At 36.9% G+C, this 14,882-nt stretch overlaps 1 protein-coding gene across 1 annotated transcript in view; it reads left to right on the top strand.

The window, feature by feature from the left end:
- Window positions 1-14,882, top strand: part of ADGRB3 (adhesion G protein-coupled receptor B3) — a gene marked incomplete at both ends in the record, with an annotated part of 480,039 nt that overhangs the window by 443,941 nt on the left and 21,216 nt on the right. Inside the window, 5 exons of the mRNA XM_082480895.1 lie at window positions 2,300-2,398; window positions 2,737-2,908; window positions 9,844-9,939; window positions 11,355-11,394; window positions 13,945-14,588. Coding sequence (XP_082337021.1) covers window positions 2,300-2,398; window positions 2,737-2,908; window positions 9,844-9,939; window positions 11,355-11,394; window positions 13,945-14,588 — 1,051 coding nt within the window. The remainder of the gene's footprint in view (window positions 1-2,299; window positions 2,399-2,736; window positions 2,909-9,843; window positions 9,940-11,354; window positions 11,395-13,944; window positions 14,589-14,882) is intronic.

Below are 14,882 nucleotides of genomic sequence, written 5' to 3'. Positions count from 1 at the left end.
TCCCTTTTCCTCTTTTTTTTTTTAATTAGAAAGCATTAATTTCTTAACCTTACCTTTGTCTACATTGCTTCATCAACGTTCTTAACTGTGTAATAACACTGATGAAATCTAGAATTTTATAAAACTACCCAAATTATTTCAAGAGTAGTAATAACTTAGTAATCACCAATTCAAATTCACATCTCCTCTAATTACAGTGATTTAAGCAGTTGGAGCAGCCACAGGTTTGCTTTGTACATTTTCTAAGGGTATCCAAGCTGTGAGTTAACTGCATCATTTTTTTTTTCAGCTACTCAATTGTCAGCTATAGAAATCTATTTGCTTATTGTATATTTTCCTGATGAAACAAATAACTTGCTTTCTAACAGTGGGCAACTTAGTAAAGAGGTCTTTTATTTTAAAGTAAATGGATAAAGAACTAGAAATGATTCTGTCAGAAACAATCCAGCTGTTCTGGAAAAGCATGTAGATGCCCTGATCAAGAAACAAGTTTAATTTTTGTGATAGTATGAGATGGTGGCTTGACAACAGCATTCCTTGATACTACTTGGCAGATAAAGAGTCTTGAGTCATTCTTTGGGGCATAGAAATTGGTGCAGCGTTTGACCTCCAGTAGAAAGGGGATTGTCACTCGTTTCTCAAATAGGCCTTGCCGGTCATGCTTGGGAAGGCAACTTCATTCTTTCTGGCAACCATTGGACTTGTATCTGTCAAAAGTTCAGTCAAAAGTTCAGCTGTAGAAATCATTTGTGTAGGATTTGAAGTCGTGAATGGGGCAAAATACATGAACTCCGTATGTTTTTTTCCCACCTTAATAAGCACATGGAGAACCAACAAGTGTCTTGATGGATATCGATCATTATCCTGATATAAGGGGTAGCACACATATATACCCAGCCAGAAAGATTGTATTTGGTCTATATATACATCAAGTTCTATTATTTGCAAGATCCGGAACAAATCTAGGGAGGTAAAAAGAATAATCCAGTCTGATAATGATGAAGTATTGCTGAGAAAAGACAGAAAGTATTTTCCCAAGCTTAGGTTAAGCTTACCCAAGGCATTTTTCTAGTTCGTTCATTAATGTAAATCTTTAATTGGTGTAAACGGATGTGCAGTCGCTGAGTTCTTTTCACCCCCCACAATCACCTTATACAAGGTTGTGGTTCTCACTGTTTTTTTAATGGGAAAAACTGCATTTTTATGGAAAATATACTGCACTTTTTTATGGAAAGTCATCACTTGGTTTATCAAAATGGAAACCGCTGGAGTTCAATGTTGTTTTGGGCAGTATGTTAAAAATCTTGTGAATGCTGGGTTTGGTGATAAAAAGGAGTTCCGTTGGTTGAAATAACTGGGGAAAAACTGAATATTACCTCTCTTCATCATGTTGACCACTTTCCAGCTGGGAATAGGTAAAGCACCCTTCCTGTCGCATCTCAGTCAGCTGTGGTTATTCCTGGTTCTGATAGCAGAAAGGGAAGGGATAGCAAACGTCTTTATTTAGTCGACTCAGGAAGTTGAATGCATGCTGTATGTAAAAGAAAATTTAAATTCCAGGTTTTGCCCTTTAACTCTTCTGACAGGTGCCGAGGTACAATTGTCCATACAAAATGCTTTGAGCTTAATGCTTGTGTACTGTGTTTTATTAAAATGCAAACCAGGTCACCCTTTTTTTAGTACTGACTGATATTTATTTCATCAGATTCCATACATTTCAAGCCCTGTATTCAGACCTTCATATGGCATGAATAAAGTCACTCCAGATGTTAGCGGGCCGTTCAGACCACTAGTGCAAATCTGACTACACCGTACGCCCGTACTGATTTGATGCTTGAATACAATTTGTAGGTTTCTTTCCTTATTAATGTTCTGTAATTATACATATTTCATACTCTTCCTTTAAGTGTCCTATACTGTTTCTCAAGCAAGTTTGGATTCAACAGCCTTTTAACAGGTCTGAATAGAGGGATTTCACTTTGTGTGTCTATCCTAGCACGTGCTTATGTTTACTTCAGTGTACTGAGCAGTTTTGATCACTGGACATTTGGGGCCTTTTTTAGCTTAAACGGAAGAACTAGAGTCTGCATGAAACGAAGCCCCATAGCATTAACATTTAAAGCTAACAATAATGTAAAGTACAAAGTAGAGTTTTGCAACAACGTAGAGCATTCATCCTGAATAAGTCTACTTACTTTTTCTGCATGACGTCATATTTAAAAGCTAAATTTCAGTAGCAACGTTTTTTGGTGACAATTCAATATTTTGTTCTTTTTGTGGGTGTTCTGTTTGTTTGCAGTCAGATGAGTGAGCCTCATAGCGGTTTGACGCTCAAATGTGCCAAGTGTGGAGTAGTTTCAACAACAGCTTTGTCAGCCACCACCGCCAGTAATGCCATGTTAGTCCTGATCATTTACATCTTCTTGTTACAAATCTTATACAGTGCATGTGAGACAATAGTTTGATGATTTCAACTGTGTTTGCTAACACTGTATAGAGTGCTGAGCACGTTTAAATACTTTTTAACAACAACAAAAAAAATTGCAACTGTGCTTATTAACTGAATACAGGATATTCTTTAGAACATAAAGTACCGACACTGTTACATTCTTGTCTGTGATTTTCAAGTTAGCTTGATAAATTGCAATCCTTAAATATGTTTATTTTAATAGTGAGTTTTTAATATTATTTTTTTTTACAATATTACAGTGCCGCTTTTCTCTTTTTTTTCAATAGGGCATCCCTTTGGAGTTCCTGTGTGGTGTTGCCACTTCTGGCGCTGACTTGGATGTCTGCAGTTCTGGCCATGACAGACAAAAGATCAATATTATTTCAGATACTTTTTGCAGTATTTGATTCATTACAAGGCTTTGTTATTGTCATGGTCCATTGTATTCTGCGAAGGGAGGTGAGGAATGGCTTCCCAGTTTTCTAAAGAGCTGTGCTCCTGTTAATCTCTCAACTGCTCTTTAATGTTATATACAGCTTGCTCTGCGGAAATCTTTCATAGCTAAAGTATTTTATGGTGAGATGTAGAGGAACAAGTGAAAGAGAGAGGGGGAAGATCAGTTAATTCCAGGTGCAGAATGTCAGTTTCAGTATAAAACTGTACCTACTTAATGGTGGCTTTTAATCATTCCCAAGTTCAGTTTATTGAAGAAGTGTTAGGCTTTCCCAATATTGTGAGTATAGGGAAATGCTAACGTGAGTGCCCTTTTCCTGAAGACCAAAAGCTATAGATCTTTACAGTCTCTAAAAATGATTCAAACACAAAATTATTTCTACTTATACTGTCCCTGAAAGACGACACAAGCAGATGAGGTGTTACGTTGGTGAAGATCTACCCTTTCAGTTCTACAAACTCAGGTACATACTTAAGGTAGCATATTTAAGTTATGGGGATGGTGAGGATGAAGGCAGATGAACGCTTTCAGAACAGTGAGGAAAACCTAGTGCCCCAGCCTGTCCATGACTGCTCGGTGCCACCCACCGCAGAATTCATCACCACTGAAGTCTGATGTCAAATCCACCACACAAGTTCTCTTTAACCTGGCTCTGGTGACAGCTTCTCTAACCTATCTAACCTGCTAACTAACCCTACATTTTTATTGAGATAGGTTTGAGAGCAGTAACACAACGGCTTTGCTGGCCGATCTGTGGTAGTGGGACCTTCTATCAAAAGTGATCAGGCTGAGCTGGACTGCAGAGCAGTAACCTGGTCCACCGGCATACCTATGAGTGAGCCATTTATCAACTTCAGGATAGTTACCACACCAATAAACCAAATTACACTGTCTAGCATGGTTCCTTGTGATCGGCAAGAGTTATTCAAAAGCACTTCAGGACTAAAAAAACAGGAAGATGCTTCAAGAAATGTTTATTGTCAATGCTGAGTGAGAGATCTTACACGGTGATTTCCCTTTTCACCACTCACGCCCTTTAAACATTGAAACTTACTATATTAATGAAAAATAATTATGAATGACATAATTTATTTCAACTTTCAGTAGTGTACCACTTTGCATGAACTTTATATCACTATCCTACGCAGTATTCATATGTTATTATCCTATCAAATAATTAAGTTTGGGGTTTTTAAGGAAAAAGCTTATCAATATCTTGCAGAAATTAGCACATTCCATTGTTCTGACTCCTTCCCATGTTATTCAAGCTGTTAGAGACGATGAACTTTTGTTTTTCTTAGTTTATCGGCTTTCATAGTAGAAGGGGCTTACCTCCTTTAATACCTTGTCTTTCTTCTTTTTTCTTTTTTTTTTCTTTTTTGTCTTTTTTCTTTTTCTTTTTCTTTTTTTTTTTTTTTGATTCAGGATAAAAATATGTGCAGAATAAGAGATAATACTCGAGACAAATCTATTTTATGTAGAAATGTCTGGCTATCCCCTTATTTTCTACAGCATTTTTCCCCCATATGATTTATGTCTGTGAAAGAGGGTATTCTCATCTGTAGAACTGAAAGCCATAATTTCACATATTCTTTTAGTAAAACAGTAAGACACTGCAACTATTTTCAGTAGACAAAATGGCAGTTCCATACTGGCTTTCTTGTCTATGAAATTTCTATTTCCATTGGGATATATTAATTAGCCTGGAAAGGCATACCACCTCCCATTTACTGTCCCGAGGAAAAAGTTTTATTTTAAAATATATATCTTTACCTCAAGGTTGCAGATGAAACCTTCAAAAACAAAATAGCATAAACAGCATTATCTTTCATAGAATCATAGAATATCTCAAATTGGAAGGGACCTATAAGGATTACCGAGTCCAACTCCCTGCTCCTCTCAGGACTACCTAGAACCAAACCATATGACTGAGACCATCATCCAAATGCTCCTTGAACTCTGACAGGCTGGGTGCCATGATCACTTCCCTCTTCCCTGAGAAACCTGTTCCAGTGACCGACCACACTCTCACTAACATTTTCCTAATGTCCAATCTGAACTTCCCCTGAGCAGCTTCATTCCATTTCCTTGTGTCCTAATTCCATTTCCTTATGTCCTTTGCGAGGATGCAGAGACATTGCAACACATACCTGGTTATTGGTCATTGATTTCATCAAAAACCAGGCCAAAATCCATGAGAAACTCCAAAAGCAACATAGCACGGCATTGTATAAAATCAGAAAAATTCAGACATTAAACCTGCCTCAATGCAGTGGTGCAGGAGTTTATCTTGAAAAAAAATATTTTGACTGCTTAAGATGAAGTTGGACAGGCATCTTCTCACAATGCCCCGATCCTTGAGTTCAAGACAGGTTCCCTGCTCTAATGACAGCTGTATTTGCTGCGAATTCTTTGTTCCCAGGGAATGCTTTGATATTGCTGAACATCTCATGGAAACGTTCTTGTCTGATCCTACTCACAGGTAGGACTGTTGTGGTAGAGGTGGAATTAGTCTTTTCTATAAGTGAAATCAGTTTTCAAATTTGTAGGGTACCTTGACTTGAACCACTTCTAACTCATTGGTTCTAGTGCACTAATGGTGTAAACAAGGTGTAAACAATATGCAAAAATATCTGCTCATAAAAATGTTTATACAGGGATTTAGAATCCTCATTTTTTGTGAGTAGGCAATCAGCTAGTTATGGTTTATTTTATTCACTGCTTTTTTAGCAAATTGCATATACATATCTCATCTAACTGCAAAGTATCATTATTTCATTAAAGGAGTTGTTCATGAAAGCCAGACTTGGCCGTTACACCTCCCGGTCCTAACACTGACATTCTAGAAGAAAGGCATTTGATAAAACAGCTAATCAATCTATCTACATGGCATTTTAAAAAATGACCTCATGAAAAAATTTCCCAGTGAGGCCCAGAAAGCACCTAGGTTTGATAAGGTTGTCCCTTATCAATGAGGGGAAGGAGTTTTTTCTTCACTCGTGACAACTTAGGCAAAAGTAAATGTACAGAGATGATATTCACTAATCCAGTCAAGACGATGACAGTGCTGATGGTGGAAGACAAAGAACCGTAGGCGTATTGCTGTTTGGACTCTATTTGACAGAACACGCTGAATCTTCTTTAGTCCTCCAGATATAAATTGTAAACTGGGGAGCACTTGAGGAACTAATTAAGGTGATTTTTTCATATGGGAAACAGAAATGAATAGAAAGTTCTTCAAGAACAACAAAGAATTAAAAGTTCATGCACTTGAAACAATTTTTGTTTCAAAAATGTGTATGGACTGCACTTGTATGGACCAATTGGCAGCAGAAGATGTAATTGTTTACTGCAACAAGTTCCTACACAGAAAGAAACATAACTCCGGTAAGTTATGTTTCAGTCAGCCTCTGGCGAGTCTGGCTTTCTAGCTCCAGAGACCCTTAGGTGAGTAGAAGCCAAGATAGCGGCGGTGAGGCACAGGGTGCAATGCAGTCTGTGCACTGCACAGGGTACCTCCCTGGCTGAAAGAATAGTCTCTTACTTTCTGTCGTCTGCAAAAGCATTCTGCTCTGCCAGTGCCTGTCAGGGAAACCCTGCCAACATATTTGTCACTCTTGATGACAGCTACAAAGCTATCTCAGTTATAGCCTATAGGATTGATCTAATATTTATAGCATGCCAGCACTGGCAAAACAATAATTCTGACTGTCAGGAAACAAAATATGGGGTGGAATATATCACCATAAAATTCAACAAAGAAGAGGACAGCCCTGCTTTACTATGCCTTTATTGTTTTTACATTACGAAAAGACAGAGACTTTTACAATTATATATATAACCCCCCGTTTTTCCTCTTAGTTTTATTGATATAAAGACAAATGATGGAATGATTTTTTATTTTCTCTAGTATGCTATATCAAAGATCTTGTGTGAGAAGGGCTGCATTATTAAGCCAGGGATGTTCACTGAGTAAGACATACAACTAGAAGAGAACTAAGTGACGTGTTGTGTCTATTTCTGCCCTCCATCAATTCAGCATCTTTTGAAAAGATTTCCATTTCCTAACTTCTAAGATAAGTATAACGCTTCTTAAGCATGAGGCCTCTTATAGACTATTAGGAAATTAGGAAAGGAAAATGCAAAGTAAGAGTTAGGTATTATTGCTTTAGGTTGCCTTCTTAGCCCAGAAAGCCTAGGGTTTTTTCTTCTTCTTCTTGCTGTTTAAATACCTAATTGGGCATTGGAAGACGGTGAAGTATGTGTCACAGAACAGAGAATGATAGGAGACATTAGTGCTGAAGCTTCTCCACCAGAGCAAAACAGTTTGCCTGACCTTTTTGAACACAAGATGCTGTAAAGCTAATTTGAATCACACTGAGTAACTCTTGTTAATGCTAGTGATGGGAGAAACCCACACGTATTTTCCTCTTTTGCTGTGCTCTGCTGACTAGAGAGCATTTGGATTAAATGCATCGTTGGCGTCTAAAGCCCACATTTCTGTATTGCAGGAGAAAAATAAAAGAGTGCATGAGTAGGAAGAGGGTAAGTTATAAATGCCTGGAGTTGGTTACTGTTGCTAAGGAAACCACTTCCCTGGTATCCACACGTTCACCACATCTGTCTCTCCTGCTCTGCCTTGCTCTAAGAAAATCTTATATCTTGATGTTGAAAGGGAGGGAGAAGCAAGATTATGTTTCAAAGTAAAACATAAAGACAGCACGGTCTTTACATACTCAAACAACAAGTTTAAACAAGCCATTTAGAAAAATAAGCTGGTATTTAGAAAGTTCAACCTTTTTGTTTCCGATTTGTGTGAGGACACCTAGAAGTTACAACATATCCGTCGGTACGACGGATGCAGCTACATTTGACATTCTCTTAACATGTTCAAATCATATGCTGCTTGCACTTCAGAAACATTGTAAGAAACGTGCACATTTAAGAGGATCCTAACATCAAGATTCATCACTTTAAAACAGAAAGTAGTGTAAGTAGGACATGAGATTCGTGAGATCTCTGGAACTATCTGAACTGGGGAAGCTTCATGAACACAGGGTCCCAAAAATAAGGAGGGCCACTGCACAGAGTGAGAAATCACACAGTATGTTCTGAAGTAATAATGCTTTGGGGTCAAGGCTTGAGATGAGATCCAGCACAACTAAGGATGCTTTGGAGGAAGGGATTTTTTTTTTTTTTTTTTTTTGTACAATCACTGTGCCAGTGCTTAGCCAAAAGCATAAAACTCTGAAGTGTCACCTGACTTCGGCATTGATAAAGTGAGAGAAGACTTGGCTTAAATTTGCAACAACTGGGAGATGCCAAATTAAATTAATGTCAAACACATGGAAAACCACAGCAAGTGTCGTCTCTAAAATCAGAATCTGAGTCATGATACAGGTCAAGCACACCTTACATTACCCTACCACGTGGGAAGCCTTGGTGTTTTGAAATCAATCCAAACCTTCCCACCTTGCTTCATTCTTCTTTCTACCCTATATCAGTCTTCCTCCACCTGTAACAGTCACTCATCAAGACTGCAGAGCGCTCTTACTCATTTAGCAGTTAAGCATTTTAAAATAATGCTTCCAAATTACAAAAATAAATGTTTTCTATTTCATTTTGCCTTTTGTGAAACCTCTTAAACAGCTTGCAGTAGAATACTGTGTTTTGAAGGGGGGCGGCTTTTCATCAGCAACAATTAATGAGTTATCCTCTTCTGCTGTTCACAAAATGTCCATGACTAGAATACGATTTTCTCCCTTTTAATTATTCTGAATAAGACATCAAGTAATTTCTACAGATAATAAATGGAATGTAGGTTTTTGTAGGCATTTCATTGAGAGTATTTTCATATTCAAACAAGAAATTATACGAGTTTGTTTTGATTGGAGGTCATCCAACTAAGTTCCTGTTTTCCAAGTCACATCTTGCAGTCAGGTTGCTAATATGGATACTTGCATTTCTGGAACCAAAATTCACATTTTAAAACTTTCCACCCCAAAAGTTGCCTTGCTGTTCTTACTGTGGTACACGTGAGAAAACAGCAAAGCGTGTTTGCATTCTACTGTCAGCGGACAGGAACTGTATTTTTCTTTTGAATATGCCTCTCTGTTGAACCACATCTTTCTGAAAGAAGTGTTGTGTAATAATATTTCTTTAGACATATATTCTGCCCAAAATCAAAGTAAAAATAACCTTTCCTATAAAAAGATAATTCCTTAAATATACTTGTGTTTTAGGGACAAGTCTTCTAATCTACTTTGTGGATCATCTTAGTAAACAGAAGTTCTTTTTTTTTTTTTAGTTTCAAGAAACTAGTCTTTGTGCAAACAGTCCACTTTTCTTCTTCTTGTCTTCACACTGAAGATATTAACCTGGTCTGAAGAGTTTTACTCCTACAAGAAATGCATAAGATTCCCTATACATGGAGTTAGAGCTTATGATTGGAATAAGTAACATGATTCAAATTGACTTACTCTTTAAACTATAAGCAGGAGAGCACTATGTGACTGTTAAGAACTGTCTTTCAAGTATCTTACATTTATCGAGCAGAAGATGATACGTTTTATTTTGCAATGGTTAATAGTTTATCTATTACTCCTGCTTCCAAGCCTGTACCAAACGGAATGAGAAGACACAGTCAAATACTATCCCCCAAGACAGATTTGGCTTGAGTACCAGATCATCACTGACTCCTAGATAATTCTGTCCATAGGCAAATCTATTTCTGTAGACTTGGAGTGACAGAGTGACAGATTTTGCAGCAGCCACAAAATATAGCAAAAGTATGAAATGGCAGAAATAAACATTTATGTTTACTGCCTCTGATTTATTAAGTATGCTCAAGTTATGTATTCTGTATTCCATACAGTTTAATTTAATAGGAGTAGAGTATATGATGTTGCACAAGAATCAGTATAAGATATTGTTTTCACAGGTTCAAGATGCATTCAGATGTCGACTGAGAAATTGCCAGGATCCAATCAATGCAGATTCTTCAAGTTCTTTTCCTAACGGACATGCTCAAATCATGGTTAGCTTTTATTTTTTCCTTTGACTCTTAATTTAGTGTTCCTATCCAAAAGAAAAAAACTTACAGTACTGTACATGGCAAGTATGCACAGCTGAAATATAAACAAGATTTTTAAGCACAAGTCGGTTTTGGTCATTGTCTGCTTGCTTAAATCTCTTAGCAAGTTTTAAATTATTGGTGTGATCATTTAATGGAGCACAGTGAATTAGTATCTTTCACCAGTGTTCTTTATGACAAAAGATTCTTACATAAGAAAACGAGAAATTAATCTAATAATATATGACTTTTCCTACTGTTGGTGTAAAGAGCACTGATGCATTTGAGAGTCTTCCCTTCATTAGGCCTTGAAAAATGTTCCTCTCAGACTAATTCAGACAAGGAGAAAGTCCTAGAGATTCTAGAGGGGGAATCTATTTAGTGGCTTTAATTAAGGAGATAGTGAATGGCTTAGTATGCCCATTTGGATTTACTATATTGTTAGGCAGTATATTAAGATGAAATATTGGTCCCTTCACTTTCAATGAGAGTTTTTCATTGATTATAATGGGGACAGGATCAGGCCCTAAAAACATGAAAGGCTCAGCAATGTCCATCAAAAGATTGGATCATGCTCAAAAAATGATGAATCAAAAAGAATGCAAAGTTTGGACTTCACTGGCAAGAAGGAGGTCAGCTTTATTAAACATTTTTCATTTAATAAACTTTTTGTAGCAATAAAAACATACTTTAAAATTAATTGAATTCTGCAACAGGATAAATAGTTTTGCTTAACTGGGAAAACTATGCTTGGATTTTCAACTGCTAAAATTCCTTCTTAGCTCTTGCAATTCAGTTTTGCCCAATGAAATAAATAATAGTCGTTTTTAGGGACTACAAACTTTATGGGATTACATTACTAGCAAGGATGGACACACTGTTACATAACAAATAATCGCTTCATAACAAAATAATGAAGTTTCAGACAGGGTGGAATAATTGGATTACACTTATTCACAGTAATTTGTATTGCAGGCTATTTTCCATACTTCTGTTTATAAAATTACTATGAAAATCTTCCTTAAAGATGATCCTTCCGTGAGATGTAGAAATTATTCTTCCATATACATAAAAAACCTATACACTGTATCATTTTATTAAAATTATATACTCCAAAATTATATACTTCCACCTATTTTATTTTATTTTTTCTGGTCAGGCAGCATACTTTGAAAACCACCCAGTTATACTTTAGGAAACTTTGTAAAGCTCTGCTGTTGTAAAACAGTACACTTCACCTTCTCAGCAACAAGAAACCACTTTTAAGAGACTGTGACTCCGTAAGTAGGACATTTTGGAAGTGCTAGTTGGCAAAAAAGGTATTGCAGTTTAGTTTTCAATTAATAACGGTTGTTCCGTTTCATTGTTTCTTGTTACAGACTGATTTTGAAAAGGACGTGGACATTGCTTGTCGGTCAGGTAAGAACACTGAGAAAGTATTTACCCAACAAAAAGAAGTCTTGTGCTAGTTCCTTGTGAAATGAAAACCAGAAAAATATCAGGGTTTAGTTGTTCACAATGCATATTTATAAATATAAACAAAAAAAGTGATGCCACTGTACAAATTCATTTATTTCATTTTCTTACAAAAGCCTTTTACTAGAATTCAGCAATTGGGAGGCAACCAAAGGTATGCTTGTCTATTAGAGGCAAATGGTTTTGAAAAGAATGTCAGTCTTAGAAAATATTCTTTGCCCTAGTACACAAGCAAATGTCAGTCATTTTGCTATAGAAAAAAAATTAATATAGTGTATCTTAAAAGCTATGTATGTGAAGGACGCATCAATTGGTTTACTTTTAAAGAGGGCAACTTTTTAGGTCTTTAAGTGAAATCAACAGTAGCTTAAGCAACATGGTATCAGGAAAATTAAATTTTATTCCATTTTATTGGAACAGGTTGGGTTTTTTAAGACATTTCAGTAATGTGATCTGTAGTGAGTCAGCTATGTCTGTTTCCACATATTAAAAATAACACTTTTTAAGCAATTTATTTACAAACCTTGCTTAAATAAAGCACAGTACAAAATAAATGACCCTTTAAACCCTATAGAAATTTTTAAATTTAGGAGATATTCCCAAAGGACAATTTTACCTAGGGAAGCAATCCTGCCTAGAGAGCCTTTGTTTTCAGTGAAGTCAGAAAGAAAGAGAGAGCGGGTGTTCTCCGCACAGGGTGGGACAATGCAGAAGCCTGACTTAGCTGTTCTGCACCACCCACCTGGAGGACACCGTCTCTCTTCACTCTCTATATGGGGAGCCAAGAAAGCTGATCTCATTCAGGTAAAGTTTGAGTTTCCAGTCACTCACCTTTAAAAATCTGCCAGTTCAGTTTCTTGCAATATGGTAATAGTCCTTCCATATAGATTTGGTTTCATACGCACATGTATTTTAAAGGGAGCAGGATAGTATACTGTAACCCAAATGCATGTCTGTCGGATACAAGTCCAGCATTGGTCCACGTAGCTCCTACTTCTTACCTTTCCCAACATAGCTCTGCAGTATGGAGAGCATCCTTAAGGAGATGGACTTCGAATACAGTTATGAACAAGCTTTACTAGATAAACATTTAAACTCAGTTTCTTTTAATGAAAGATTTAAGAATAGGTAACTGGTTGAAGTGTCTTAACAAGTGTGACTGGAAACAATGAAGCAGCCACACTGAAGTCAGGTGTTTGTCCACTGTTGTTCAAAGGCAAATTGTTCTTTTCATAATGGAAAAATGAGATGCAGTTTTGTGTAAGGCGGGAGAGTGGGATGCCTTATGAGCTGCTTGCTGTGGAACATGGCAGCTACTGGGGGATCTGGGTCATCAGAGCCCTCAGGCTACTGAAATGAATGTAAATGTGACACCTGAGATACCTCAGGTTGTCTAACAGTCTCAGCCCATGAGCTGGATTTTATTGAACAAACTAGCACTGGTGTGAATTAAAATATCTTCTGCTGGGACAAGAAAATCCTTGCACCCAGCTGGAATAAGCCTAGTAATAGGTTACTTTAATTTTTATTTTTTTTTTCATACTAGCTGTCCTTCTTTAAATACAAATGTTGAGTTATGGACTTCTGTTTATTTTTTAAGATCAAAAATTGTGATTGAATAGATGTTTTGCTTTCAAACGCATCCTTCAGTGCTCCTGGAAATTTTGTATTCTAAGACAGGATTAATAACTTTTACATGTGGCGTTTCCCCCAATAAAAGTCACTGGATGTTGCTACAAGTTTGACCAGGAAGGCCTAAGCCTACACCAAAAGTGGATTATGACTGTTTTATGAGACATGTTTTTACTCTTTATAACCTTTTCAAACGCAGCAAAATATGTCTTTCTGATACCAATGGAATTTCTTCCCAAGGTAGTTACTTTTTTGTCATTTTTATTTAAAAAATTATTTAACACAGCAGTTTTAAAAAGTCAGTGAAAAGGAACGTTTAGGAGCTCAGGAACACATGTTCATAGTTATAATCTTATGGTAGGTCATTACAATGGATTGACAAAATGATTCTTCATTACAATCTGTTTGACATTTCCCAGGAGTTTATGTGGAGTTAATAATGGTAGTACAGATGTCATAGTGTATTTTTTGGATAACCCTTAATTGAGTTCCACATGGCAGGCTTTTGCTTAAGCTGTCGGCCACCTAAGATCTATGTAAGGCAGTAGGAATAAATGAAGGAGTGGTTTTAATTTATATAAATGACGGAGGCTTAGTCAGAGATCTGTGTCAGTTATACATGGTAGATTGAGATGTTGATTTTTTTTTAAAAAAGTCTTACCAAAACAATATTTATAAGACCAAAAGTCTTACCAAAAACTTACCAAAACAATATTTATAGAATAAAAGTTATTAAATAGATAGAAAAAGAGTTAAGAAGATGCACTGGTAAAGGGAGCACTGCTAAATAAAGCCACAAGAAAAAGCAGCGTTAGGCAGACATGGTTTCATGTTGTAAGAATTCTGTTCTCTGACCCACAGTTCTGCATAAAGACATTGGACCTTGCAGAGCAGCTACTATAACAGGAACACTTTCTAGAATTTCACTAAACGATGAAGAGGAGGAGAAAGGACCAAACCCTGAAGGAATGAGCTATTCTACCTTGCCTGGAAACATCATCTCCAAAGTCATCATCCAGCAACCAACAGGTCTCCACATGCCTATGAGTATGAGTGAATTGGCCAATCAGTGCTTGAAAAAAGACAACAGTGAGTTGCGGAGGACTGTGTATTTATGCACTGATGATAATTTGAGAGGCGCAGATATGGACATAGTCCATCCTCAAGAACGGATGATAGAAAGCGACTACATAGTCATGCCCCGGGGCTCAGTAAATACCCAGCCATCACTGAAAGATGAGAGCAAAATGAATATAGGCATGGATACATTGCCTCATGAAAGGCTGTTGCACTACAAAGTTAATCCAGAGTTCAACATGAATCCTTCTGTAATGGACCAATTTAATATCAGTTTAGACCAGCATCTTCCCACCCAAGAACATATGCAGAGTTTACCATTTGAGCCCCGCACAGCAGTGAAGAATTTCATTGCCTCAGAGCTGGATGACAATGCAGGATTATCAAGAAGTGAAACTGGATCCACAATATCAATGAGCTCTTTAGAGGTCAGTGGTGCATAAACAAATTGCATGCTCTGTTGTTCTAATTATGTGATAAGACAATAAATTGTGCCTTGTGTCTAAGGGGTGAGACGAATGTTTTATTTCAGTATAAATTATTGTTTGGGATCATACACTGCTGTTCATATTTCTCTTATTATCAGAAGTGTTTATACCTAGAAAACAAGACTAAAGTTTCAGAGCCAGTCTGTATGAAACTGTATAGTTCTGGAGATTTAACATTCCACACGACTGCAAAGGATTTCGTGACCTACCAGGTAAAGTCCGCCATGTTGCTAT

This window comes from Vanellus vanellus, assembly GCF_965231255.1.
Source record: "Vanellus vanellus genome assembly, chromosome: 3".
Lineage (NCBI taxonomy): Eukaryota > Metazoa > Chordata > Aves > Charadriiformes > Charadriidae > Vanellus > Vanellus vanellus.
Note: the sequence above shows the minus strand (reverse complement) of the source record. Positions and strands in the feature narration are given on the sequence as shown.